The following is a 27,696-nucleotide window of genomic DNA, read 5'->3' as shown; positions in this document are numbered from 1 at the left end:
CTATTCGGGGGTGTTGGAGAGGAGGGTCCGTCGTGAAGTCACATATCAGATTCGGCAGGGGCAATGTGGTTTTCGTCCTGCCCGTGGGACAGCTTTACACCCTCAGCACGGTCCTCAAGTGTGCCTGGGAGTTCTGTTTGTTTTGTGGACTTAGGGAAGGCGTTCGACCGTGTCCTTCAGGAGTACGGGGTACCAAACCTCCCGATACAGGCTGCTCTGTCCCTGTATTACCAGTGTCAGAGTTTGCTACACATTGCCGGTAGTAAGTCAAGTTCATTTCCGGTGATAGTTGGACTCCAGCAAGGCTGCCCTTAGTCACCGATTATGTTTATTTTAAACTTTTATGGACAGAATACAATTGAAATTGGAGTCGAGTGTGGTGGGCTCAGTATTGTATCTCTGCTTTTTGCAGATGATGTGGTTTTGTTGGCTTCATCAAGCTGTGATCTCCATCGCTCACTGGAGCGGTTCGCAACCTAGTGTGAAGCAGCTGGAATGAGAATCAGCGGCGTCTGCATTGATGCAGACTTTGTATCAATCCATTGTGATAAAGAGGGACCTAAGTCGAAAGGCGAAGCTCTCAATTTACCAATCGATCTACTTTCCTAGCATCACCTATGGTCACGAGCTGTGACTTGTGACTGAAAGAAAAAGATCCCTGATACAAGCAGCCGAAATGAGTTTCATCTACAAGGTTTCCGGGCTCTCCCTTAGAGATAGGGTGAGAAGCTCGGTCATCTGTCGAGCTGCTGCTCCTCCACATTGAGAGGAGCCAGATGAGGTGCCTGGGGCATCTTATTCGGATGCTTCCCGGTCACTTCTCTGGTGAGAAGAAACAGAAACACAGGGTGGAGAGACACTTGACTGGCCCAGGAATGTCTCGGGATCCCCCCGGAAGAGCTGGAAGAAGTGCCTGCAGAAAGGGAAGTCTGGGCATCCCTGTTAAAGCTACTACACCAGTGACTTAACTGGGAAAAGTGGTGGAGGATGGATGGATGGATGGATGGATGGATGGATGGATGGATGGATGGATGGATGGATGGATGGATGGATGAATGGATGGATGGATGGTGAATAGTAACAACATAGTTATGTGTCAAGTAAGTTATGACAGTGCAACAAGTGGATGCCTGACAACTTCAAAGTTACTGACTGATTTGATTCCCTGGAGAACATATGCAATGAAATTGAGTGTTATCTCAGAAAACAGTCAAATGTCATAAAAATAAAGGGGTAAACATTGACGTTGGGGGAAACAAGTCCACATGTTGATTCAATCAGAAGATAAAACAATCCTAAGAAACTGGCACTTCCAAAATGTCTTATTTCTTTTCCCATAAATGTGAGGCTGACACATGCAAATTTAAAGGAATGTGATATGTCAAGCGATGAAAAGGTTGCTGCCATTGAAAAAAAAATCACCACTTGAAGGTGGATTTAGTCTGCTTTTGCCGTACTTTCAAGTGGGTCTTTGGCACAGCGTGCTTAAACGTATAATCAAAATGCAAATTTGCGTGACTTGGCCCTGCTAAATCTGACAGTAATAAATCCCAGTGACGCTGTCTTCAAGCGCTCAGGTGAAAAAAGATGGACAAATATATGCTGCATTCGAGCCCTGAAGGCAAACTGGGGCATGAGACTCCCAAACTGGTCTCCATGGTCCCCCAGGATTTTGCAAGCTGTATGTTGGAATTGAAAAATTATTTGCAATAAATTATTTAAATTATTATAAAATTTATGATAAATTATTATGCAGTGTAATTAAAAAAAATACATGTATAAACTGACTACTAGTCAAACCAAAATACACACAGGGACCGGCAACCAGTTCAGGGTGTACCCCGCTTCCTGCCTGTTGACAGCTGGGATAGGCTGCAGCACTCCCGCAACCCTTGTGAGGATAAGCGGCTAAGAAACTGGATAGATGGATAATAATTTTTGGCCTGTGGTATTTTTAGAACATGCCTCGCGGACACCTTAAATGGTCCCGATGGGCTACAACGTGCAAGTGGGTACCGCGTTGGTGACCCGTAATATAATTTTATATGTCAATTGTTACTCTATTCCACTGCACAGTTTGTATATGTATTTGCTTCTATTTGCTTTGTTTTATTCTGCTTTCTGCAGCCAGGTCAGTATTGCAAACACCTGACCTTACCTGTATAAGGTTCAATGAATATATAAAAAATACATTACTTCAGAGACACCTCTTAGTCAGTTTTGAAATATAGCAGTGTTGACAATTTTGTATCTGCATGTGTTTGAATGAGGAAAAGCAAAAACAGATTGTACAATGCAAATATTTATTCGCACACATACACAGATCAATTTCCTTTTCTTGGTCAATGGCAAATGTAGTGTTTTTACACAAGGCTGGAGAAGCGCCTGCCTGGGAAGATTTGTTATTTTTTCCCCCCACGTCCGGTCAGAGGATTCCCCGCCAGCCAGCCTCACGCCCCTGCGCCCGGCCAAGGAAAACTCAAACACCTGCTTGGGCTCGGACTTCCGCGCCTTAGCGTAACCAAAAGCAGCCAGCAGCGGACCTTGCTGCTTGGGTGGTGGCAGATTTCGCTGTAAACCCGTGGCGGCGGCCTAACCCCCTCGATCAGTGATTTAAAGTTTTGCTTTTCAGCATACTGTATTTTAATCCTCTTGTTTCAAGCCCTGTGTTAGGCCACATTCAGTCATGGCGGCTCTGTGAATCAAAAAGTTTACATCTCCAGAGATCTGTTAACCAGTCAACCATTGCAAGGAGAGCGAGAGCGGAGAGAGAGAGTTTTTCGGTGGGGACAAAGAGTAAAGTAGGGTACCAGGATAGCGAGGAAAGTTCCTGCAGTAGGAAAGCCCCTTAAGTGATCTTTATTTTTACCTTTCTTTGACGCCCTTGATTGTGTGCTTGTGCAAATCCAATTTACTCAGTGAGAATAACTATTATTTCTTTTTTAATAACCTTCTCTTTGTCTCTCTTTCTCTCTCTCTCTCTCTCGCTCCCTCTCTCTCTCTCTCTCTCTCAATCTCTCTCTCTCTCTCTCTAAGCGGGGTGGTTCAGCTCACAACTGTGGTCAGCTGAAGGTGGGTCAGGTGATCCTGGAAGTAAATGGGGTCTCCCTGAGGGGCCGTGAGCACAAGGACGCCGCACGCCTCATCGCTGAGGCCTTCAAGACCAAAGAGAGGGACCACGTGGACTTTCTGGTGACTGAGTTCAATGTAGCGCTTTAGCTGATTTGGAGATGAGTAGGGATAGAAGGACAAAAGGGGAAGAGGATATTTTCATTTTTAAATGGCACAACGCTTTAGTGGTGGACTCAAAGGAAACTGGTCCATTACATAACGTAATTTCTACCATGTACCTGTTTGCGATTCTTTTCAACATGTTACCTCTCTGTTGTGAGACCATATGCACTACAGTAGAAAATAGCAAAGCCTATGTAACCTTTATTTTGCTCTCTTAACAATGAAATGAATAGATTGGCCACCATTTAAAATATATTGCACTCGTCTGAGATACTGCAGGCAGTTTATTTTGTTAGTTCTTGGCTACTGCACCTGATAAGACTGGTCCTCTTCAGCTTTCCTAGTTGGAATTTTTATACGGACAGATGAATAAATATAGATGTATATACTCTATACTGTACAAACTATAAGATCTCTATATGAAATATAAACCTGTGGAAAGTTTCATCTACAATTACACGTCTACAAATACACATATTTATAAAATATGAATCGGAGCAGCTCACATTTGTCAGAAAAATGTCCGTTTTCTTAATTTAAGTATCAAATTAATGACCATTGCTCAATCTGCCGTTGCATTATGTTGCGTAGGGTTACAGGAAGCCGCAAGGTGGGCTGAAGAGATCCTCTACAAGCACAGGGGGACTTGCAAATTCCACAAAGAGCAGGCAGCGTGAATCCCAAACAGTATCCACAGCTCCATACTGATGACAGTCTTTCTCTATTGCAAACTCAGATGTTGTTTTCAGACATGAAAGTACGTCATTAAAATCACTTCTTCAGGATTGCACCTGAGAACATATGAACAGATGAGGTTTAAAGAAGATACAATAGTACACCTGAATGTGAACATGCGCTCAGTGGGGGATAATGTCCCAAAGTATTTGAGACTACTCAATTTTCATCCCGCCGCCATCCTTCCAAAAGTTCAATTTCATAATTTACAAGTACTGCACTAATTAATTAAACTCCCCAGGGACCATGATGAAGCCTTCTACAGTCCAACAACTCAGAAGGAGTCAGAAGCATTTAGAGGATAGCACTGCCAAAGGACTTAAGGAGTCCTCACTTTTGGACACCCTTTCTCTCCATTTATAAAGAAAAGCAATTAGGAGAGAGGACATCAGGTGGCTTTCGAGAGATTGAGTGGTACTAGACAACTGGAACTAAAGAGTACATCTTGAAAGACTTAACAATGTGTAATTGTTATTGTTGAGAAAGTAGATTTAGTAAAAGCATCATATCTGCTCTTATGCCACACTACATTGGAACCTTTAAAGTCCAACTCAAGCTCTTCCAGTCCAAGTAGTTTAGAGCTGCTAAATACATTTATGGAAGCATAACTAGTCTACTGAACTAGAGTAGAGTTTAGTTACTCCTATGTTCCAACCTAAGATTCTCCAGTTGGACGAACCTACGCTAATGCAAACATATATAATACAATCAATGAAACAAGCACTTAGTGGTAATTTGCCTTCTTTCACTTACCTCAAAATGTACTATCATACCAATATTGCTCGGAGAGGTTTTAATTAAGACATAACAAATTAAGATGACCACTGTTCATAGCAAAGTCTAAAATCAATTAGATCATCAGTCTTAATGATGGACAGCAATGGTGTAATGCAATGGTGCCGTTACATTGATACACTGCACGAGTCTCTTTTTTTTTAGCATTAATTATCACAGTACTAAAAAGTAAGGTAAACTAAAAATAAAAAAATCTCTAAATAAAAAAACATCCCACATTTACATCCCAAAAACTATAAAACATAAACCTTTACTGACAAATGTTAAATATTTGAATGATTTAAAAGTAATGTGCACTTAAGAGAAAAATGAAATTATTTGAACAATGAAATTAACTTCTGGTAAGAGAATAAACAACAAAAACTCAGCGGGTAACAACGTACGGTCTTATAACTTGAATAGGTGTGTATTTCATATAACTTCCTCTCTTCTGACGCTCCTTCTTAAAGGTGGTCCTTCTTTTGGTTGCATTTGTTTGAAGGGTTTTTAAAGCCAAAGAAAAGCAAACCACTTGGCACTTTGAAACAGAGGGTCACTGGAGTATGGAGGCCTCTCTTGATGTGCTTACGCTACAGCGCACTACACAGAGACAAACTCTCGTGCTTTGTCCCGCTTTGTGTCCTTCCACCATACCTTGGTAAAATTTTAAATTATCCAACCTCAGAGATGTTCAATTTTAAAGGTTCCACCGAACATGCGGTTAAATAGTAATATATTTGACGTCTTAAACAGTCGAGAAATCAGGTTTGAGATGAGAAAGCTCGTGGCATATTGTGCCTAATTTAATAGTTGTAGTCATGCTGAGAAGGTACTTGCGTGGCAGATGGTGAAAACCTGCTGGGTTCATCAGAACTTGTTCCCTGAAAATGACTTCCTCGTATTCCAGGAAATTCAGAGTACACATGAAAAACAAACTCAAACGAGAAAAAGTCATGGGCAAGATCAAATACTGAAACAATGGTGGACTTCTCATGTCATCAAATGCTTCTTTTATCAATCTTTTCAACAATACATTTTGTGAAAATCAAAATGGAATTAATGCAGGTACCATCATATGCTCACAATTGGACACCAGCACTTGTGAGGATAAGCAGCTCAGAAAATAGACAGATGGATGTTTTGGTTGAAAGCACTCATCTGCTTCTATAGCTGATAAAACACTTTTATTTTAAGATGTTTCGTATAACTGTCCTCATGGATAAAACAACTATGATATGATAAAGTGGAGCCTCCAAAATTGAAATAATCTCTCCCAAAATAATAAAACTCTCAGTATGATAAACCCTTTTGAAAATACACATCATTTTATTTCAGATTTAACATCAAAGTGTTTCAAAATGTTACATTTTAGAATACTTTTTTTTTAAGACAATAAGTGTACAGTATCGAGTCGCACAACCACATTCATTCATTTTACATTCAACTTTGTAATGATAAGGTAAAATATTTACATTGTAAAACATGAAAACAGACAAATGCTGTACTATAACTTTGGTGAAAACTCACAACACATTGATCATGTGACTGCTTTTAATACTGGTAATACTTTTAATCCAATTTATAAAACTGATGTATTTTTTTCTCTCTCGTATCCATTTTCTTGTAACACGTAGAAAATGTGGCTGGACCCTTTTTTTCTTTTTTTTTTAGAATAAGTAAAAACCCAAATAAAAAGGAGCCACATTAAGTGGCTGAATCGAGAATTATGGAACTGAGCTGACATACATCTCCAAAATGTGAGTTTCTAAGTGAGAGTTTTTCATGCTGATGAAATCCAGACACGCTATGACATGAAGCAAAGTAAATGTTCCATTTGAAATTACAGTAGGCTAAAGCACTCCCGCGACCCTTGTGAGGATAAGCGGCAAAGAAAATGGATGGATGGATGGATGGATGGATGGATGGATGGATGGATGGATGGATGGATGGATGGATGGATGGATGGATGGATGGATGGATGAAATAATAGTGCTTAAACGTCACCAGTGAACAGTGAACTATTTAAGTGTAGTTTCGGAGTCAGTACAAAAGGGGAGCTCAAAGGTGACCAGTGCTACTCAAAAACAACCTTGGTAATTGTCTACCATTGTAAATGTTTATTTCCCCAATGCATTCACTCAGGATGCAGTGGCACGTCTGAGGTCCCACGATTTGGAATTCATGCTAAATTTGTGGGGGGGGTATGCCATTTAAATCACACAAAAGTCCAGAGTTTACACAAGATCTCTGCAAACATCGATGAAGGGGGCTCAATTCAGAGATCTCTTCATTGTAGGAATTCATCAAAGGAAAAACTCACATCTGCTTTGCTTTTTCTTTGCCTTTTTTGAGACATATTTAAAAAGGACCACTCTGAGTAAGTAAAAAGAAAAAGAATACAAGTAGAGAAGCTACATAAGACAAACTCACAAGACTTTAGTAGTCACCTTTTGTAGTTTTGTTACCATGAAACTGAATGTTTCAGTTTTTATAGTTTAATTTTAAGAGTAGTTAGCTTAGCAAACGTCTCCCTTGTCAACATCTGTCACCATGAAAACAGTTAGACAGACTTAAAACTGAAATATATGGAAATCATTTCTTCAAACAACTATGTTTCAATATACCTGTATGTAAATATAAACAAAGCCTAAACATCGGCTATTCTCATCACTGGTAGTTCTCTAAGCTAAGCTAAACTAAGCAAATTTATTTATCCAGTGTATTTCATGCACAAAGTAACTCAGTGTGCTTTACATGATTGAAAACATTTGAAAACCAACAAAAATGAGAAAAAATAGTAAAATTTAAACACCATACAGTGCAAGAAATATTTAGTGGTGGAAATGCTCTAAAGAACATGAGGAACAAAAGAAGAGTTTTTAACCTGGAATTCAAAATGTTCCCACTTATTTCTGTTGGCAAATTATTCCATTTGTGTACAGCATAATAGCTAAAATAAATGCTGTATCACCATGTTTGCTTTGCTCCACTGTTTGACCTGAATCTGTGAGCATTTCTTTCATATTTTCAGGAACTAAACCATTTAGTGATTTTTAGACCAGTAGCAGACTTTTAAAATCTATTTTAAATCTGATTTCTTAAAATGAAATCTTAGCTCATACAGTTATTTATCTGTTTTAGACATTGACACAACACCTCCATTGTACTATAGTCTTTTGGAGATACTGCTAAATATAACTGTGTGCCATCTGCATAGCTACGATAGTCAAAGGTCTGAAGAATTTGACCCAAATGAAGCATATACAGGCTGAACAGGAGGGGTCCAAGAAAGGACCCTTGAGGGACTCCATAGGTCATTGCCATTTGATGAGATTGAATACTGCCAATGGTTACAAAATAAGGACTGTTAAAGACTTCAAGGCATCTTCTGTCAAACAAAAGACAATCTAGACACTGAATGTTCCAACGGGTTTCTCCAGTACCTGGAGAAAGTTCTTTCAGCTGTTTTTCCGATTGTGCATACTGGATTGAAAGTGGACCAGTGTCCCAGAATAAATATGACCCAAATTTCAATGAAGTTGGGATGTGTTAAAAAAAAACAAAAAACAGAATACAATGATTTGCAAATCATGTTCAACCTATATTTAATTGAATACAAGGACAACATATTTCAAGTTCAAACTGATAAACTATTGTTTTTAGAAAATAATTATGAACTTGGAATTTTATGGCTGCAACATGTTCCAAAAATCCTGGAACAGGGTCATGTTTAACTCCCACTGTGTGTCATCACCCTTTCTTCTAACAACGTTCAGTAAACATTTGAGAGCTGAGGACACTAATTGTTCAAGCTTCGTTCATAGAACTCTTTCCCATTCTTCCTTGATGTACACCTTCAGCTGTTCAACAGTCTGGGGTCTCAATTGTTGTATTTTACGCTTCATGATGTGCCAGACATTTTCAATGCCAGACATGTCTGGGCTGCAGTGCCCGCACTCTTTTACTACAAAGCTATGCTGTTGTAACACATGCAGAATATGGTTTAGCATTGTCTTGCTGAAATAAGCAGGGGTGTCCATGAAAAAAGTGTTGCTTGGATGGCAGCATATGTTTCTCCAAAACCTGTATGCATTAATAGTGCGTTCGCAGATGTCTAAATTATTCATGCCATTGGCACTAACACAGCCCCATACCATCACAGATGCTGGCTTTTGAAGTTTGCGTCCAAAACAGTCCAGATGTTTTTTTTTCCTCTTTGGCCCGGACAATATGATGTCAACAATTTCTAAAAACAGTTTGAAAAATGTGGACTCGTTGGCCCACGAACACTTTTCTACTTTGCATCAGCGCTCAGGCCCAGAGAAGCTGGCAGCGTTTCTGGGTGTTGTTGATAAATTACTTTTGCTTGGCTTAGTAAAGTTTTAAACTGCACTTACGGCTATAGCGCAGAACACTATTTACTGACAATGGTTCTCTGAAGTGTTCCTGAGCCCATGTGGTGAGATCCTTTACACTGTGAACAACTCACCAACTGTGTAAAGTTTACACACTGAAGTAAGTTTTTGACCGTGAGATCGAAGTTCACTGGCATTCAATGGTGTTTTTCAGCCTTGCCACTTACATTCAGTGATTTATCCAGATTCTCGCAACCTTTTGATGATATTATGAGCCGTAGATGATGAAATCCCTTAATTCCTTGCAATTGTACGTTGAGGAACATTGTTCTTACAACTGTTCGATTATTTTCTCACACACATGTCCACAAAAAGGTGAACCTCCATTTTTGCTTCTGGATGACTGAGAAATTAAGGGAAGTGTCATGTTCCTGGCTGGGCGGGTCCGAGCACACCGGCGCTGATTAGGAGGCGCACACCTGTGCCTTATCCTCGTTCGGTAACCCCTATATTTATAGGACCCAGGGGACAACTGGTCTTCGCAACTCATGCCCCGTTCCTGCACCCCCGTACATTTGATCATCAACCCTGGTGTACCGACCTCCGCCTGTTCTCCGACCGACCCCGTAAGCTTGACGTCTTTGATACTCCTGTCTTCTCTGATCTGATCTTCCGTGTGCCGACCCCTGCCTGCCCGCGGACCTGCTCTCTACGCACAACGTCCTGATTACCGCTGCCCCACTTGACTGTCTGCCTGATCCCCGACTTTGGACTGAATAAACACTTTTCCCGAACTGCCTTTGCATCTCCGGAGTCCTGCATTTGGGTCCTCCCTCCGTACCGATGGGTCATGACAGGAAGATCCTTTTATACCCAATCATGGCACCCACCAATTCCCCCTTAGGTAATGTGATGTTCCAAACAGGTGCTTGAGGAGCATTCCTCAAGTTTATTTTTTGTAACCCGGTACACCTTTTTTGGAACCTGTCACAGCTTTATGGGAATGTGTTGCAACCATAAAATTCTAAATGAATTATTGTTTCCTAAAAACAATAACGTTTATCAGTTTGAACATAAAATATATTGTCTTTGTAGGGTATTCAATTAAATATAGGTTGATCATGATTTGCAATTCATTGTATTCTGTTTTTATTTAACACAATGTCCCAACTTCATGTGCCTTTACTTCATAATGCAACATCATATGACAACAACTTTCCTGTCTTTGTTGCTTTTTCTGAGTTGTTCTGTTTATCATAAGAATTTGCGGAAGTAACAATAACATTTGATGATACAACACATCCAAGTCCATACACCATGTATGTGCGCGTGTATAAATAAACATAATCAGGCCTCGACCCCCTCTTCCAAGTATTCTGGGAATGGGGAAGCGTACCATGCTTGGGTGTGGCACAGATACTCGCATACACAAAATCGGACATGAGGTGCCTTAATTGAGTGCCCCTAAAACATTCCGCTGCTCTCTTTATGTTGCTCGGGTGAGGCGTGGCAAAAGTGACTCAAACTTTGAGAAAGGAAAGTGGGGAAAAAAGATTTAAAATGTTGTACACAACAAGAAACAGCCATTACAGTTATTTTTCCATCATAGTTTTTTTAATTGAAGATTAAAGATGTGTGTATCTTATCCTATGTTTTATAAATGTTTCACTAGCAATCGGGCCTTATTGACCCTGCTGTTAAAAGTCCTTTGGGGAGAGCGAGATGGTGGCAGGAGTAATGGCGCCTTGAAACGGTTTCATTTGACAGGGTGGTCCAAACCCCAGCAACTTCAACTCCCAACAGTGGCTCCTTCACTCTCAACTTCCTTGTGCTTGTTTCACGGAGTGTGCCTCGACTTATATTCGTCGCACTTTGTTTTGGTTATTGTTCAGGTTTGCCCATGAGATGCTTTACAGTTGCCTCTTTTTTTTTGCGTTTGTTTCTCATCCATTATAGTCCTCATCCTTGTTTTCTTGCTCCCAGCACATCTGAACAAGGAGGGGTTTCCAGTACTATTTCTACAGAAAGTGTTTAATTTTTCAATAAAGATAATTGTACAAAACTAGGAGCCTTCCAAGCGTCATTTTAATGTCACAGAGGTTGGCTCGAATTTTACAGTGAGCAAGGTGATGCATTCATTTTTGTTTACCTAAAAGTCAAATGACAATTACACACAATTTTGAAGACCATTTGAGATAAATATGGAGTGAAGTACAATACATTTTGCTTTGGATATCTTGTTTGTTGAAGACGTTTCTTCTTTAATCCAAATGGCTTCTTCACATCTACATTTTCGAGTTTCCCTATTCATAGTTCTGATGGGTTTGTCACAATAGGATGTTGTTGTTATTGCTGTTGCCCTGTAAGGCTGCCGAGGGGCCTAAATTTAACCTCTGTGCATTCCCACTCAAAATTCACACCTACAGACAACCTAACATGCATGATTTTGGGAACGTGGCAGCCAAGTACCTGGAGAAAACCCACACGAGCAGTGAGGGGGAAACATGCAATCTCGACAGAAGGGCCTGAATCCTGACTCACATCCAAGACCTCTTGACTGTGAGGCAGATGCGCTAACCACTTTTCTGACAACAAAGCATAATTAAACTAGCAAATAGAAACAGAGCAAAGAAGCAACAAATGCTGCAAAGAAAGAATTGGACAGATCCCTACAGAAAACAAGTGTGATCATAGGTTTTGAGTTTTAGAGGTGGGGAGCCTGAGAGGATTTAGAAACAATGTGGAACTGGGAAAATCTTTGCTGTGGCTTATCACATTATTTTTAACTCATCATACAGTAATGAAAAAAAGGACAGTGAGAGGTCACATGTGGGTGTGCCTACTATGAATGTGACCACAAGTGCACGAGAAGTGATTGACACGTTCTGTCTCCGATTGGTTGTTTATCCTTTAGTGCTGATACGATCTTGCAAACCAAGTAAGTTGAGGCCCGAGAGGGCCAATTCCATCACAGATCATGACATTAGATTACTCTTGTACTACTGATATGTCATACTGAGGGTTTTAACACGTGTGAAAAAAAAGTGTTGCTTCATTTTAAAATTGAAAATTACCCTTTAACAGTTAATTGCATTTCTGATAGCATTTGGTAGCATTGCAAAAAAACCTTTGTCCTGAAAAAAATTGTATATTTTTTTTTGCAATATATTTCATTTTCAGCAGCATGAGATGGTCCTTGAAAAATATTATTTTGTTTCTTGAGATCTTTGACAAACTCAGATTTTCACACACTCTAAATAAGTGATTGTCAATAATGGATTAATTCAGAATAGAAGGAGACAGTTCCCAAGCAGCCAACAGGTGGCCTTTTGGTTGGCTATGTTTGTTATATTTTTATTTTTGGGTGGGAGGGGGTCTGCAAGGTTTACACGTTCTTCGGCAACTGTTTCTTATAGGCTTTTTTTTTTTTTTTTTTCATACTCAAAATTTAGGGGAACGATGTGACATGACTATACATTGTTACAATCATCCATACTCGCTTGTAAAGAAAGAGTAACAGCATTACAGGGTATAGTCCATCCACCCATTTTCTTAGCCGCTTATCCTCACAAGGGTCACGGGAGTGTGGAGCCTATCACAGCTGTCATCGGGCAGGACTCTGGATACACCCTGAACTGGTTGCCAGTCAATCGCAGGGCACACAGAGAAAACTAGCCGCACTCACAATCACACATAGGGGCAATTTCGAGCATCCAATTAATGTTGCATGTTTTTGTGATGTGGTAGGATACTGGAGTGCCCGGAGAAACCCCACGCAGGGACGGGGAGAGCATGCAAACTCCACACAATCATTAGTTTATTTCCTAATTTATTTTTGACTAAATTTAATTCTGCGATTAGCAACCAGGTCAGGGAGTACCAAGCCTCTTTCCAGAAGATAGCTAGGATAGGCCACGGGTTCCAGCACTCCCGGGCCCGTTGTGAGGGTAAGTGGTTCAGAAAATGGATGTATGTACACACTGAAAATCACCAGCGTTAGGCTTGCTACTATAGGCTTTGACATCACATTCGCTATGCCATCCATTTTTTGGCTGTATTTGTGTGTCTCTATGACTCGCATGTTGCACATCCTCACTCGTATCAAAGTATTCAAAGGCAATAAAATGCTCGGAAAGTAATAATTATGTCATGATAATGGAAAAGAAACGAGCTGACAGTGTTCCCTTGTGGCCAAATCTTTCAACAGCAAGTCGGATGCCGAGTAGTACATGTCAATCTTCCACTAAATTCCTCCTTCGAGGTCCTTTTAACCAATCAAAACTCTTTATTTAAAATCAACTTGACCCTTCTTTGTCTGTAAGGAATCAATACGTGAACAAATCGCACAGCGATTATATTGTCTGCACAAAGGCCATATTTATGTCGTGGTCATATTACAGAGTGCAACTTTTAGCAGCAACAAGCGAGGTCGGTGCAAATGTAGTGTGGCTCATGAACCTGGGAGATAAAATACAGGGTATAAGATCTTGAGCAAAGTTAGCACGCTAATTAAGATCTACGACGTTTCAAATTTTCAAACCTGGGTTCTTCGATTGAAACTGTGAAACACGTCCCAAAGTGAGTGGTCAATATTTTTTTTCGTGGAGTGTATTTGTACGGGCAATCTGTCTGTCCGTGTGTGCGTGTCTGTGTGTGTGTGCGTGCGTGTGTGCGTGAGTGAGGAGTTGGGTCAAGTGAAGCATAGCGTGTTAAAACTAACCGTCGTCGGCCCCCATGTAAGTCAAATCCTTTGCACTAAAGTAAGTGCGCTTACTTTATAGTTTTACGTATGGCGTTGTACGGAATCTGTTGATTTACTTGAGCGCTGGTTTGTTGTGCTTGGTGTGTGCCATGGCGACGCAGGGGCGGGTCTTTGTACACGTTCGTATTAGTTGAGCGGTTTTCATGGCAACGGATTCCTGCGTTACCCTGGCTGCGAACCTTTTATATTCTAAGGTACAGATTACTGCTTTTGAGATCAAATTTATTAAAGCTTTGTTGTCGGGTAATATTTTGTCTTCAGGGTCGGTGCTGACCCTTTGGTCGTTTAATCTGTCAACTCAGCAGCGAACTGGGCCGGTTGTTATTTCTGGAGACTTGTTGCTCAGCAAGTCCTTCTCGCCTCAGATTCGGAGTTGGGAAGCAGTATGGTTTAATAATGCTTGGACGTGTATATTCTGTGAGGTGGAAATAGTGTGAGCGTGCTTCACATTAGGGGGGAAACTTACTTTTTTCAAAGTTTCCTTCGGCTGAAGAACCTCATTATTAAAGACCACTTATTCTTTGGACAAATGTACATTAAACTCAATGACCAATATAATCATACCACTGATAGTGCAAATCAAAACTAAGCATAACTGTCTTTGATGTTTGTTTTTTTTTGTTTGTTTTGTTTTTGCCTTGCATGTTATTAGATCAGGAGGAGTCACCACCTTTTTGAAACTGAGAGGTACTTCTTGGGTGCAGATTATTCACTTCTTAAGTGATTTTATGGATCCATAAAATGAAAAAAAAAATCAGAATTATTAACTCATACTTGTTATTGTTAGAACGCTGATCACTCACGTGATGATGATGTGCTGTCTCATTTTCATTATCAACAAGGTAGGAGAAAATAAAATATCACGATTTTTTCCTGAACATGCTTACATGTTTCCTGCATTGCAGTCAGGTATTTAACCACACTACAACATCTTCCTGTCCTGAGATGTACACTTGTGATCAGTGAGTGTGCAGGAAGCCCTCTTATAATGGGTTAAATGCTGATCACTCCCCCTTGTCTGCCCACTGAGGCACTCAATCCATTTAGGCATGTGCAGGACAAGACATTATGTATTTTCTTTGTTCTTACAATCAGCAATCATATAATACTTCATATGGTATTTTTGGGATTTACTACCAAACCAAATTTGGATACCAGCAGATGACACTTTGTGGTTTCCTTCCATCAAATTCTCATGGAGTCTGTTCAAAATAGCCTACATTTGTTCAGATGCTGAGCAGTCTGCTCTCAATCTTATGTGGTGTCCAAAATTGCACAGGGAATAAAGATGGGCGTGTTAGCCAGTGTGACTGCGTTCTCCATCGTGTCTGTATATGTAGACTAACTGTGTACAGCTATAGCGAGTGCCAGATCCACCAGGCTAACAATCTCGAGTTAATCTGGGATAGCGAAAAAGCGGTGGAGCCACTTGTCGAAATGAGAATGTGAGTGCTGCTCTACTGCAGGTGTGATCCAAAAAATAGAATACAGTGTTCCCTTGTTTAACGCTGTGGTTACAATCCCCAAAATACCAGGGTTAAGTGAAATCCGTGAAGTAGAAGTTGATTTTTTTTTTCATTTGTTCATTCTTTTTTGGGCGTTCTATATTTTTCATTTACAAGACTTTTTTTCCATTCACATTTGTTTTTTTTTCATTTCCTGGTTTTTATTTGTTTTATTTTCATTTACAGAATGTTGTTTTCATTTACAGTGTTTTTTTCATTTATTATATTTGTTTTAAGGCTTTAAAACCCCGAACCACACACTTGATACTTTTCTCAGACTCAGATTAACATTATCTGACATTTCTTTTGTTTAAATACTCTCAAAGTTTCAAACCTTCATAGATTTTTAAAAAGAAAATGTATACTATGGTATTCTAGAATGAAACCAAAGATCAAAACCTGCTTTAGGGCAAAACATTTCTTGGAAAAAATACAGAAATGTCCCCCATCCATTTTCTTCCATTTTATCCACGATGATGTTGACTGATGTTTTTTTGGTTTGTTTGTTTTTTTAGAATGACCAATGATGAAATTGAATGACCAAGTCACAAAAATCTATCCACTACAAAAATGCAAAACATATTTATTTTAAAGTATTTTGAGGATTCTTTATGTGCAAATGTATGTTTGTGTGCCTTGCATAACCGCACAATCCAATCCACTTCGAAAATGACATCGTGAAATAAAGTCCGCCTCCAATTCCGCATGAAAGTGATAAGTTTTTGTCTTCTTCTCTGATCAGGCATCCATACTCATTTTGACAAGATTTCTTTACTTTAAGAAAAAAGTGACAGCTTAAAACAGGGGGGGGGGACTCACTGACTAGTGTGAATACAGCTGACGTCTTTTTTTTTCGGCACACTGTTGCGATCGACCAAAATTGCTTCGCAATCAACTGATCGATCGCGATAGATGCATTGAGCACCCATGCTGTAGAGCATTTCGTTGACATTTTGAGATTGTTGGCAAGAAAACTTGCAAACATACGCCACAAAGAGCCACACTGCTAGCTAGCATCGAACAATTATGTAAATTAGGCAAGTTGAACGCATTCCGTATTGTACGGGGCAGTTGGCATGGAGATTGATTGACACTGGTCAACAGTCCTTTAGCCAATTAGGACACAGAACAAAATGGCTGTTTTAGGTGAATGAAAAGATGCAAAACACAATTCACATTCATACACACAAAAAAAAGTATGCTGCCTGTACTGTAGTGGTCTCCTTTTCCATTACATCATTAAGGCAGTGTGGTATGCAGGTGATCAGCCTGTGGCACAATTCACGTGTGATTCTTTCCCAAGTTGCCTTGATATTGGCCTTCAGATTGTCTGCATTTCAGGGTTTCTCTTCCCTCATCTTCTCTTGGCTATACCCCATACATTTTCAATTGGGTTCAAGCAGAGTCTGCTGGTTCAAGCAGAGTCTGCTGCCCAATCAAGTACTGTTATTGCATGACTATTAAACCAGGCGCTGGTAGTTTTGTCTTTGTGGGTCAGTGCCAAATCCTGCTAGAAAATAAAATCAGTTTCCAAAAAACATGGTGGCAGCAAGAAGCATGAAGTGCCCTAAAATTTCGTGCTCAGCAGCTCCATTGACCGTGGCTTTGATAAAAGACAATGGACCCACACTTACAAATGAGTTGGTTTCTAGAACCTTAACTGACTGTAAATTTCACACAGGAGTTTAAGTAGCTTGACTTTTGTGATTATCCAGCTTTCCTCGAGACTCTGGGATCTTGATTTAAAAATGATAGACGAAATTTACTTTGATCTGAATAGACTTTGGAGCATCAGGCAGTATTTGTTTTCCTTGGCCCAGCACTGACATTTCTAACAATGTTTTGTTGCAGGAGTGGCTTGACACATGGAATTCTACAGCTGTAGACCATGTCATGCAGACTAGTGTATGTGGTAGTTCTTGATATAACACTTATTCACTGATGTATGTGACCAAATAATGTTAATGCATTAGATCAAGGTGCATTTAGTTTTCAGCATTCAAGTTCATTTTTCTTTGCTTTAGATGGGTATTACAGTAAACTGTTTTATCATATTTTAGGAGCTACATTAAAGACTTCCTTTGCACGGATGGGACCACAAGAGCCAGCCTGCAACAGTTCCCTTGGTTAAAGTTGAGTCACAATAGGATGACAAGTGAATGGAGACAATAAAGAACAGAAAAGCGGGGGTTTTGTCTTGGACTCCAGCTCCAGCCTGCATCTCACCCGCCAGCTCCGAAACATGTGAGGATGAATGGGATGAGGGGGAAGAACAAGATCATGACTTTTGTAGCCAGATGGATGACAATGGCATAATTGGATTGCCACTAGTGGATGAGACACAGGAACATGAAGACAATACAGAACCCTCATCTCCACCACCTCCAATCCCAGAGGATCCTGGTGGCTGTGAAGTACAGGATATGCCACCCGAGGAGCTAAGTTTCATCCTAAATGAACGCCTAGATGATGTGGATATATTGTCAACCTGTGAGTCACGAGACAACCTTACCTTTGTTGTTCTGATTAATTTGGTCATTTATGCAAACAGGGTGGAACGGTGTACAACTGATTCCAAAGTCGGCTTCACAGTTCTGAGGACTCTGGTTCAAATCTTTACTGTTCGTCCTGTGCCTGGATGTTTTTCCTCAGGCTACTCTGGTTTCCTCCCACATCCCACAAACATGCATGTAAATTGATTGAAGACCCTAATTTGCCCGTACATGTGAATGTGAGTGCAAATGAAGGCTGAGGTCATCCCTGCAACTTGTGCACCTTTTCCAGCCACATTTTCCCCTCCCTCATAACACTCGGTTAATGTATTTTGTTTGATACAGTACTCAGTGGGCATCCAGCTTTTTTTTTTTTTTGCAAATTCTTTTTGAGACCAACGACTGTGACACTTACACATGGGAGAATTTGCTCTTCAATGAACCGTGTTCACTGATTCATCAAATGTGTTTAAAATGTTTTTTGTATAAATTCATACACACATACCAAGAGAGGGCTTGAGAGGCCTCACATACAATACCAGTGAAATGATCTTTGCCAAAATGTAATGGTTTGTTAATTGGAGAAATCACCACCTCTGTACAAAGTAGGAAAATTTGGGGGGGACACATGTCTGTTTCAATTTTGGGATTCAGCTTAGTTGTCCTACTACTGTATTTACAGTTTAACTATGTTCAAATTAATATTAAATATTAATGAAAACAACCACCGTACTTAAAAGACCATTTACATTGTTTTCCTGTGCATTTTCTTTCCTTTTTATAGTCTCTGATGATGTTTGCGTCTTACAAGAACAAAGGTGTAGTGAAGACAAGGCAAATGAAATGAAGACACAAAAAGAAGGAGAGAAGACAAAGCACTTTTCTGAGAGGGACACGTACTTGGACATGGCTCAGGGGGAGAGAGATGGAGCGGAAAGTGAGTGGGGTTTGCGAAATGCACCAGTCTACAATAGCAAAGAAGAGTCCGAGATCATCAACGAGGGCCAATTTTTTGACTCTCCCCCCTCAATAGTAGAAGCTGATGGAGACTGCAAACCTCAATGTCCAACATACCAGGCTTCTTCTTGTCCGACCCTCCCCATTTTCAATCACCTGTGCCATTTTACTTCTGACGAAATGGCTACTGCTCCTGGGATCACTAATGAAACTCTTCCAGATCTAGGATTTGCAGATAGTCCTCGACACTCAAACAACCTCATTATCTTTGAGTCCAGTTTTCACCATGAACAAAACTCTGACAACGAAGAACAAGAACTAGAAGACGCTATATGTCCTCAACCACTCACGTCTAATTGTCAGAGTAGTGTTAGGAATGAATGTTCCAAGACTGATCCTAAAAATTCCTATCACTTATCAACCAGAATGTCACATCCCTGTCATGATGGTGTACTTTCAGGAACAAGTTCTCATAACAAACCAAAGGAGGACTGCTGTCACACTCCCAGACGATCTAATGAATCAAGGTAATTCAACTATACCGGAATGTGCCCAAAAAAAAAATGTAATCGCGAAGGAAAGTCCATTCATTTCAACAAGTTGTTTCAAAAAGTGAAACTTGTATGTTATATTAATTCAAAACATACTATTAGAAATATTTAAAGCCTTTGTTTGAATTCAGATTATTGTGACAAAGACGAAAAAACAGTATTTCACAAAATTTCAATAGTTAATGGGACCAAGATAAGGCTTTTGGTTCCGGTCCCTAAACTGTTAACAGCTTAAACAGAAGGATCAGGCCAGCCCGATCGTAATTCAATAAATCCTGCTGAATTTGGACGGAATGTTGTGAATACTCGACGTAGGACGATCCTGGTGACGACTTCAGTGGACTAAAATCATCTGTGCAATTTTAGTATCCAAATTGGAGCCATATCATTCGTGTTGAAGCTGCTTGACCCAGGTTAGCCTGGCCTAGATCGCTAACAACAAAACGCCTCTGTATCCTTATATTTAACTGAGCTGAACTAATATTTAACATCAAATGTTAGTAGTTACACGAACGGCAAAACCTACGTTTCGTTTACAACGTGGACCGTGAGTACTTAGTAAGAAGTTGGGCAAGTAGAATTGTCAACTTAAACTTGCTTATAGGTCCAGACCACCTTAGATTAGCTGGCTAACAACGAGACGTGTTTGTGATCAAACCGTGCAGTTGAAGAAACACTGAACGTGAGTAACTTCATAACTTGTACGACGAAGGCCGTGAGGACTTCTAGAAAATTTAATAAGTCTTAGTTCATCATAGTACCCAAATTGGTGCTGTACAGTTCGCGTTGAAGCTGCTCAGCCTCAGCCTAGCGCGGTAACAACATTACCTATGTAGAGTATACAACAAGGACCAAACATTGAACATGGAATCAACCTTCCAACTACTGGAGTGAGGGCCATTGTGGTTTGAATCCCTTCCATCCACATATCCTTTAAATCGCCATATCCAATATATTTTCAGACAGGTAGTATGTGATTAGTATACCTTATGTGCTGACTGTGTTTATTTGATACCTTTTATTTGACTTTAACTTTAACATAGATTAGGTAGCTTGTGAATTGTGTATTTTATGTGCTGACTTTGTTATATTTTATGTGCTGACTTTGTTAATTTGATTGCTTGTTTTGACTATCTGCACCCCGAAGGGGGGCACAATTCCTGTAGGCCGGTCCCAAGCCTGGATAAATGCAAAACCCTTGCAGCAGGAAAGACATCCAGCGTAAAACTCTGCCAAACATATATGAGTGTTCATCAAACGAATTCCATAATAGAAAGGTCGTGGCCCGGGCTAACTACGCCCGGCCCCGGCACTGTTAATCTGCAAGGCGTAGGTAGTAATTCAGATAATGTAGGTCAAAGACAAAAACAAAAAAGAGGAGCATAGCAGCTTAGTTGGCAGAAGAAGAAGAGTGATGCACAGACCCTACAACTGTTTGTAGGGACTTTGAATGTTGCGACTATGACAGGAAAGGGTCAGGAGTTAGTTAACATGATGATTAGGAGAAAGGTTGATTTATTGTACATCCAAGAGAGCAAGTGGAAAGAGAGTAAGGCTAGAAACTTAGGAGCAGGGATTAAATTATTTTACCATGGAGTAGATGAGAAGAAAAATGGAGTAGGGGTTATTTTAAATAAAGAGCTGGCTAAGAATGTCTTGGAGGTGAAAAGAGTATCAGATCGAGTGATGAAACTGAAATTTGAAATTGGGGGTATTGTGTGTAATGTGATTAGCGCCTATGCCCCACAGGTAGGATGTGACCTTGAGTTGAAAGAGAAATTCTGGAAGGAATTAGACGAAGTACTCCTCAGCATCCCAGAGAGAGAGAGAGAGAGTTGTGATTGGTGCAGATTTCAATGGACATGTTGGCAAAGAAAACAGGGGCGATGAAGTGATGGATAAGTACGGCATTCAGCAAAGGAACTTTGAGGAGCAGATGGTGGTGGACTTTGCAGAAGATGTAATCTGAAGCAGGTTACTGATTGTAAGGTAGTGGTGGGGGAGAGTGTAGCTCGACAGCAGAGGATGGTGGTGTGGAGGATGACTGGTAGCAGGTAGGAGGATGAAGAAGACAAATGTAGAGCAGAGAATCAGGTGGTGGAAGTTGAGGAAGGAAGAATGTTGTGTGGTCTTTCGGAAAGAGTTGGACAGGCTCTAGATGGACAGGAAGAACTCCCAGAAGACTGGAATACTACTGCCAAGTGACTCAGAGAGGCAGGCAGGAGAGTACTTGGGGTGCCTTCTGGTAGGAAAGGGGAGCAGGAGAATTGGTGGTGGAACCCCAAATTACAGGAAGTCATCCAAGCAAAGTGATTAGCGAAGAAGAAGTGGGACATGGAGAGGACTAAGGAGCGGTGGAAGGAATACATTGAGATGCGACAGGGCAAAGGTAGAGGTGGCGAATGCTAAACAAGAGGCATATGACGACATGTACACTAGGTTGGATATGAAAGAAGGAGAAAAGGATCTCTACAGGTTGACCAGACAGAGGGATAAAGATGGGAAGGATGTGCAGCAAGTCAAGGTAATTAAGGATCGCGATGGAAATATGTTGACTGGTGCCAGTAGTGTGCTAAGTAGATGGTGTAGGGATTTGCGAGTTTGGACCCTACACGTGTTCACGACTCGAGGAAGATATGACCAATGATTAGAAAAAGTTAACAACAAATGGATTTATTACAAAGGAATGTCAAACACAGACGTCCGGGTCTTATCTAGGTATCTGCCGCTCACGAGACGTGTGTCTTCTGGCAGGATAGCCAAAAAAGACAAGAGCTGCACGGTAACACAAGGTTTTTATATGTATGTGTTCATGGTAAAAGTGGCTAACCCCACCACCCCTCCCCCAAGCAATCTGATCCAAGGCTGGGATGGTAACTATCCGCTCCTTATCTGGTGTCATTCGTCTCCACAGCAATGCCTGGGAGAGGAGGAGACCACCAGCAGGTTTTCTGAGTACAAAGATCAAGGACAACCCCCGGCTCCATAACACATCCTTGTCTGATTAGCAAATGGGCAACCCTTTATCTGTTGATTAAATGTATAAGGTCATATTTAAGCAAATAATGAAAGTACAATAAAAGTAAAATGGTCTTAATTGGAAAGAGTACTTTGTTAATGATGTTAATAAAGTTAATGAATGAAGAAAATGGGAGCAAAGGTATAGTAGAAGAGGCAAGTATGAATGACCAGGAAGTGGCAAGGATTAGTAACACCTGAACAGAATGAAAAATGGAAAGACAATTGGTCCTGATGACATACCAGTGGAGGTATGGAAGCAATTTGGAGAGGTGGCTGCTTTGACCAACTTATTCAAAAGAATACTAGCGGGCGAAAAGATGCCAGAAGAATGGAGGAAATGTGTGCTAGTCCCCATTTTTAAGAACAAAGGCGATGTTCAGAGCTGTGGAAACTATAGAGGAATAAAGATGATGAGTCACACAATGAAGTTATGGGAAAGAGTAGTGGAGGCTAGACTCAGGACAGAAGTATCTGCGAGCAACAGTATGGTTTCATGCCGAGAAAGAGTACCACAGATACATTATTTGCCTTGAGGATGCTCGTGGAAAAGTGTAGAGGTCAGTAGGAGCTACATTGTGTCTTTGTAGACCTAGAGAAAGCCTATGACAGAGTACCAAGAGAGGAACTGTGGTACTGCATACGCAAGTCTGGTGTGGCAGAGAAATATGTTAGAATTGTACAGGACATGTATGAGGGCAGCAGAAGAGCGGTGAGATGTGCCGTTGGTGTGTCAGAAGAATTTAAGGTGGAGGTGGGACTGCATCAGGGATCCGTGCTGAGCCCCTTCCTGTTTGCGGTAGTAATGAACAGGCTGAGAGATGAGGTTAGACTGGAATCCCCTTGGACTATGATGTTCGCAGATGTTCTTGTCATCTGCAGAGAAAACAAGGAGCAGGTGGAAGAACAATTAGAATGATGGAGGCACGCACTGGAAAGGAGAGGTATGAAGATTAGCGGAAGTAAAACAGAATATATGTGCATGAATGTGTGGAGGGGGTGAAGCTCCAGGGAGAAGAGATAAAGAGTGTGGTAAGGAAGGGAAGAAATGGGTCCAAGCAGGATGGAGCAATTGGCGGAAGGTGTATAGTGTTCTATGTGACAGAAGAGTCTCTGCTAGGATGCAGAACTGGAGGTAGCAGAAATGAAGATGTTGAAGTTCTCGCTCGGAGTGAGCAGGTTGGATAGAATTAGAAATGAGCTCATTAGAGAGACAGCCAAAGTTGGATGTTTTGGAGACAAGGTTAGAGAGAGCAGACTTATATCGTTTGGACATGTTTCAGAGGCGAGAGAGTGAGTATATTGGTAGGATGGTGCTGAGGATGGAGCATCCAGGCAAAGGAGAGAGAGGAAGACCAAAGAAAAGGTTGACGGATGTTGTGAGGGAGAACATGAGGACAGTGGGTGTTAGAGAGGAAGATGCACAAGATAGGCTTAAATGGAAAAAGATGACATGCTGTGGCGACCCCTAATGTGGCAAGCCGAAAGGAAAAGAAGAAGAAGAATGGGACCAAGATAAAAATATCATAAACACAAATGTTGGCCTTTTTGAAAGTGTATCAAGGAATATGCCCTCAGTACTTTGTTGGCAAAGGGAGCAGTTTAAAGTGATGAATCGCGTAGTACTCTACAAAATATATTACTAATACTATTACTGATTAGACCAGTATTGAATTGGATTGATCTGTAGCGTTTCCTGACAGAAGGAGCAGGAAGAGATGGTGGCCAAGATGTGGAGCATCCGAAAGGATCCTGCCTGCTCTGGACCTGGTTTGTGCTGCGTGGAAGTCCTTAATAGTGGGTAGAGTGGTGCCGACAATCCATTCAGCGATTTTGATTGTCCGTTGCTCTTGGAGTTTGTCTTTTTTTGTGGTGGCCTCAAACCTGACCGACTGTGATGGAGGTGCACAGTACTGATTGGATGACTCCTGTGTAGAAACGTCTCAGCAGCTCTTGTGACAGGCCGTGCTTCCTCAGAAGCTGTAAGAAGTACATCCTTTGCTGGGCTTTTTTGAGGATGGAGTTGATGTTCGTATCCCACTTGAGATCCTTTGAGACTGTAATTTCCAAGAACTTGAAGGTCTCGACAGTTGACAATAGACAGTTGGACAGGGTCAGGGGCAGCTGTGGTGAAGGATGTCTCCTCAAGTCCACAATCATCTCTACAATTGTTAGTGATCAACGGCAGGTTGTGTTGACCACATCATAGCTCCAGTCTCTCTGTCAAGATGTGCAAGAATGGAGTGCAGACCCATGTTGACAGTATCATCCGTAGACCTGTTAGCTCAATAGGCAAGCTGCAGTGGGTCCAGCTGGGGATCTGTGACACTCTTGAGGTGGTCCAGAAAAAGGCGTTCAAAAGACTTCATGACCCCAGATGTCAAGGCAAGAGGCCTGTAGTCTTTAAGACCTGAGACTGCTGCTTTTTTGGGGACCAGTATAATAATGGAATGCTAGAAGCAGGTTGGTACTTCACACAGTTGTAGAGACCTGTTGAAGATCTTTGTGAAGACAGGAGCAAGTTGCTTTTCACAGACTTTGAGGCAGGACGTTGACACAAGGTCTGGGCTTTGTTTACCTTTTATTGTTTGAAGATCTGTCTTACGTCATGGATGTCATACGGTGGAGTGAAAGGTGGTGTGGCTTGTGGTCCGACTTGGTGGTGCGTGGTGTGGAAGTGTCTATTTTGAATCTGCAGTTAACGCTATTGAGGTCGTCGGCTTGCTCGCTCTTGTATTCGCTTGTAATTAATGAGCGATTATAATCCCTTCCAAACTGATTTGGAGTCATTAGCGTTAGTCATTCATTTCTTTAGTCAACTGGTTTCTAGTGCAATTGTAGGTGGCCATGTCCCCACTATGATATGCAACCTCTTTATAGCCTGGTGAAATTGCCTAAGTCTGCCTGAAAACCATGGCTTGTTATTGAACGTGCGAAAAGTTTTTGTTGGTACACACAGCTCACAAAACTGACATACGCAGTAACAATATTCGTTAGTTAATTTAGCCTGTGCGCTGGCACGTTTTTGGGACGTGAGAAGACTGCCTGGAGAAAATCCATGCAGACATGAGGAGAACATGCAAACTACACACAGGGGAGCCAGGATTTGAACCTCGGTCCTCCGAACTGTGAGGCAGACACTAACCAGTCGTTCACCGTGGCGTACTTTTCCAGCCAAATGCTCCTTCTTTACACTCTAATGTACTCTGATACAGTGTTCCGTGAGCATCCAGCCTTTTTTGCAATTTCTTTTTGACACGTTTTCTCATTATGGAGGGTGTCGATAGGATGATTTTCTACACAAATGTCATGTCATCCCCATGATTCTGAAGCGTACTCAGACGGACTATTTAAAGGCTGAAGAAAACTGCAAGTGTTTTGAGTTAATTAGCTGGCAAGATAGGGACACAGGGACAACAATGTTGAACTTGATGTCATGATATCCTAATTTTGCTAAATACTAGATTTGTTTATTGATTTGTCTTTCTGTAATGATTTTCAAAATTGAAGGTAATGCAGGCTTGAAATATTTCACTTTGCGTGTTGAACAGATAAAATCCCAATTCCAATGAAGTTGTGTTAAACAAATAAAAAGAATTATTTGCAAATCATGTTAAGCCTATATTTAGTTGAATAAACTATAAAGGCAAGATATTTAATGTTCAAACTGATAAACCATTCTTTTTAGCAGGGATGAGAATTTTCCGCAGATTCGCGGAATTCCGAGTTTTTTCATCTGAAATTGTCATTTTTCTGAAACGTGTAAATCCGTAGAGAATTTTTTTTTTTGAGGGGGGGGGCTTGATGTGAGGCGCAGCTGTGATCAAGACCAGCTGCCAGCATCTCGCGGCAATACTCATCATGAAATGAGTCATAGATGTGATAGCTGTCATGCTCCTGGCATCCTGCCCAGGCTGGGCGTGGCCAGCCAATTAGTCATCACACACCTGCACTTTTTTCGGCTGATTACGCTCGGTACTTATAGGACCCGGTGACGACTGGTCCTCCGCCAGATCGTTGAGGTTCATCCCGCGTTCCAGCACCCACGTATCTCTGATCGTATTGTACCGACCTCCACCTGTTCTCCGACCGACTCCTTTGACAATTCTGCCTTCCTTGATCCATCTCACGTGTACCGACTCCTGCCTGCCCGCTGATCTGCTCTCGACGCCTGACGTCCTGATTACCACTGCTATACCTGACTCCCTGCCCAATCCCCTACCTTGGATTAATAAACGTTTTTCCCGAAATACCTCTGCATCTCCCGAGTCCTGCATTTGGGTCCACACTCTGTTCTGATGGGTCGTGACAATAGCGGAAAACAGCAATGCTATCGGTTTACGGCATTGCTATCTGTTTGCATTAAATTTGGTGTTTATAATAACGAGAACATTCCGATTTCCAGCAGCATTTTGGCGGTGTTTCATCGGTATTTTCACTCTGATGTTAACATTTCAAAGAGAAGCATTCTGTTTACTACGGCATAGTTATAACTTATACGTACACATATGTTATCGAGCGGTCTGCACATTTGCCAGTATGGCAGAAATCTTGGAGCAAAAAGATGAAGATCGTGCCAGGGAAATTGATAAAAACCACAGGGTAAAAAAATGTAACAGATGGGAATGGCTTGAAAAAAGTGTAACCGTGCTGATAGGAATCGAAACAACATCAACATATCTAACCAAACACATACAAAAAAAAGGACGTTCCCGGCAAAGTGCTGTGGATTATCGAGGAGGATATCCAAACGGAAAATTGAGGAAAACTTGCCTAACATTAATCCTGATATTAGTTGACAACATTGGACGAATATTCATTTGAGTTCTTTGTATTGCTTTCACGAGCGTAACCATGTTGAGGCACTAACACTAGTAACAGTGACGCCCCTCCCCTCGCATTCTCTCAAGACGTCGCATATTTTGTGTGGTCTTGACATTAATTTACGTGTTTATTTCATAAACGTTGTTAACTAAACAAGGCAGCTTCAAAAAACAACCGGTATTCACCCGGAAACAGGAAATACAAGTGAACCGTACTGAGCATGTACGAAAGCAGATGTTCAGAATTGCTTCACGTAATGCAAGCGCATTTACGTCGAAAGTCATCAACATCATGAGTCATGTCAAAGGAAATTCAGTTACACCAGGCAGGGGTGGTCTTTGCGTCGATTGCAAGGCAGTGTGACGGCGTAAAAATAAAACAAAACAAAACAAAACAGACTATCATCCACCTCGTCGCTTGAATAAGGTGTGGCCAATACATGGAGCGCATGCAGATAAAGGCGCGTTCTAGCAAGCCGACCTCCTATTT

General features: G+C 41.1%; 2 protein-coding genes across 20 annotated transcripts in view; both read left to right on the top strand.

Moving 5' to 3' along the window:
- whrna (whirlin a) overlaps positions 1-3,783 on the top strand; it is a 182,720-nt gene extending 178,937 nt beyond the window's left edge. The window contains exon 12 of the mRNA XM_061800985.1: positions 3,037-3,783. Coding sequence (XP_061656969.1) covers positions 3,037-3,219 — 183 coding nt within the window. The 3' untranslated portion in view covers positions 3,220-3,783. The remainder of the gene's footprint in view (positions 1-3,036) is intronic.
- An 8,699-nt stretch (positions 3,784-12,482) lies between these two features.
- akna (AT-hook transcription factor) overlaps positions 12,483-27,696 on the top strand; it is a 46,841-nt gene continuing 31,627 nt past the window's right edge. For 9 of the 19 annotated variants that reach the window (XR_009792258.1, XM_061800965.1, XM_061800975.1 and 6 more), the window contains exons 1-3: positions 13,913-14,054; positions 17,426-17,855; positions 18,642-19,341. Coding sequence is in view for 18 of the 19 variants with exons in the window: in XM_061800965.1 (XP_061656949.1) it covers positions 17,525-17,855; positions 18,642-19,341 (1,031 nt within the window). In the remaining variant the exon portion in view is untranslated. Of the gene's footprint in view, positions 13,046-13,397; positions 13,677-13,743; positions 13,835-13,912; positions 14,055-14,512; positions 14,548-14,647; positions 14,703-17,216; positions 17,271-17,425; positions 17,856-18,641; positions 19,342-27,696 lie in introns of those variants that run through there. The other 10 variants (XM_061800969.1, XM_061800973.1, XM_061800970.1 and 7 more) reach the window with 10 other exon arrangements.

The sequence above is a fragment of the Syngnathoides biaculeatus genome, chromosome 17 (assembly GCF_019802595.1).
Source record: "Syngnathoides biaculeatus isolate LvHL_M chromosome 17, ASM1980259v1, whole genome shotgun sequence".
NCBI lineage: Eukaryota > Metazoa > Chordata > Actinopteri > Syngnathiformes > Syngnathidae > Syngnathoides > Syngnathoides biaculeatus.
The sequence above is the reverse complement of the archived record's forward strand: the minus strand, read 5'-3'. Positions and strand labels throughout refer to the sequence as shown.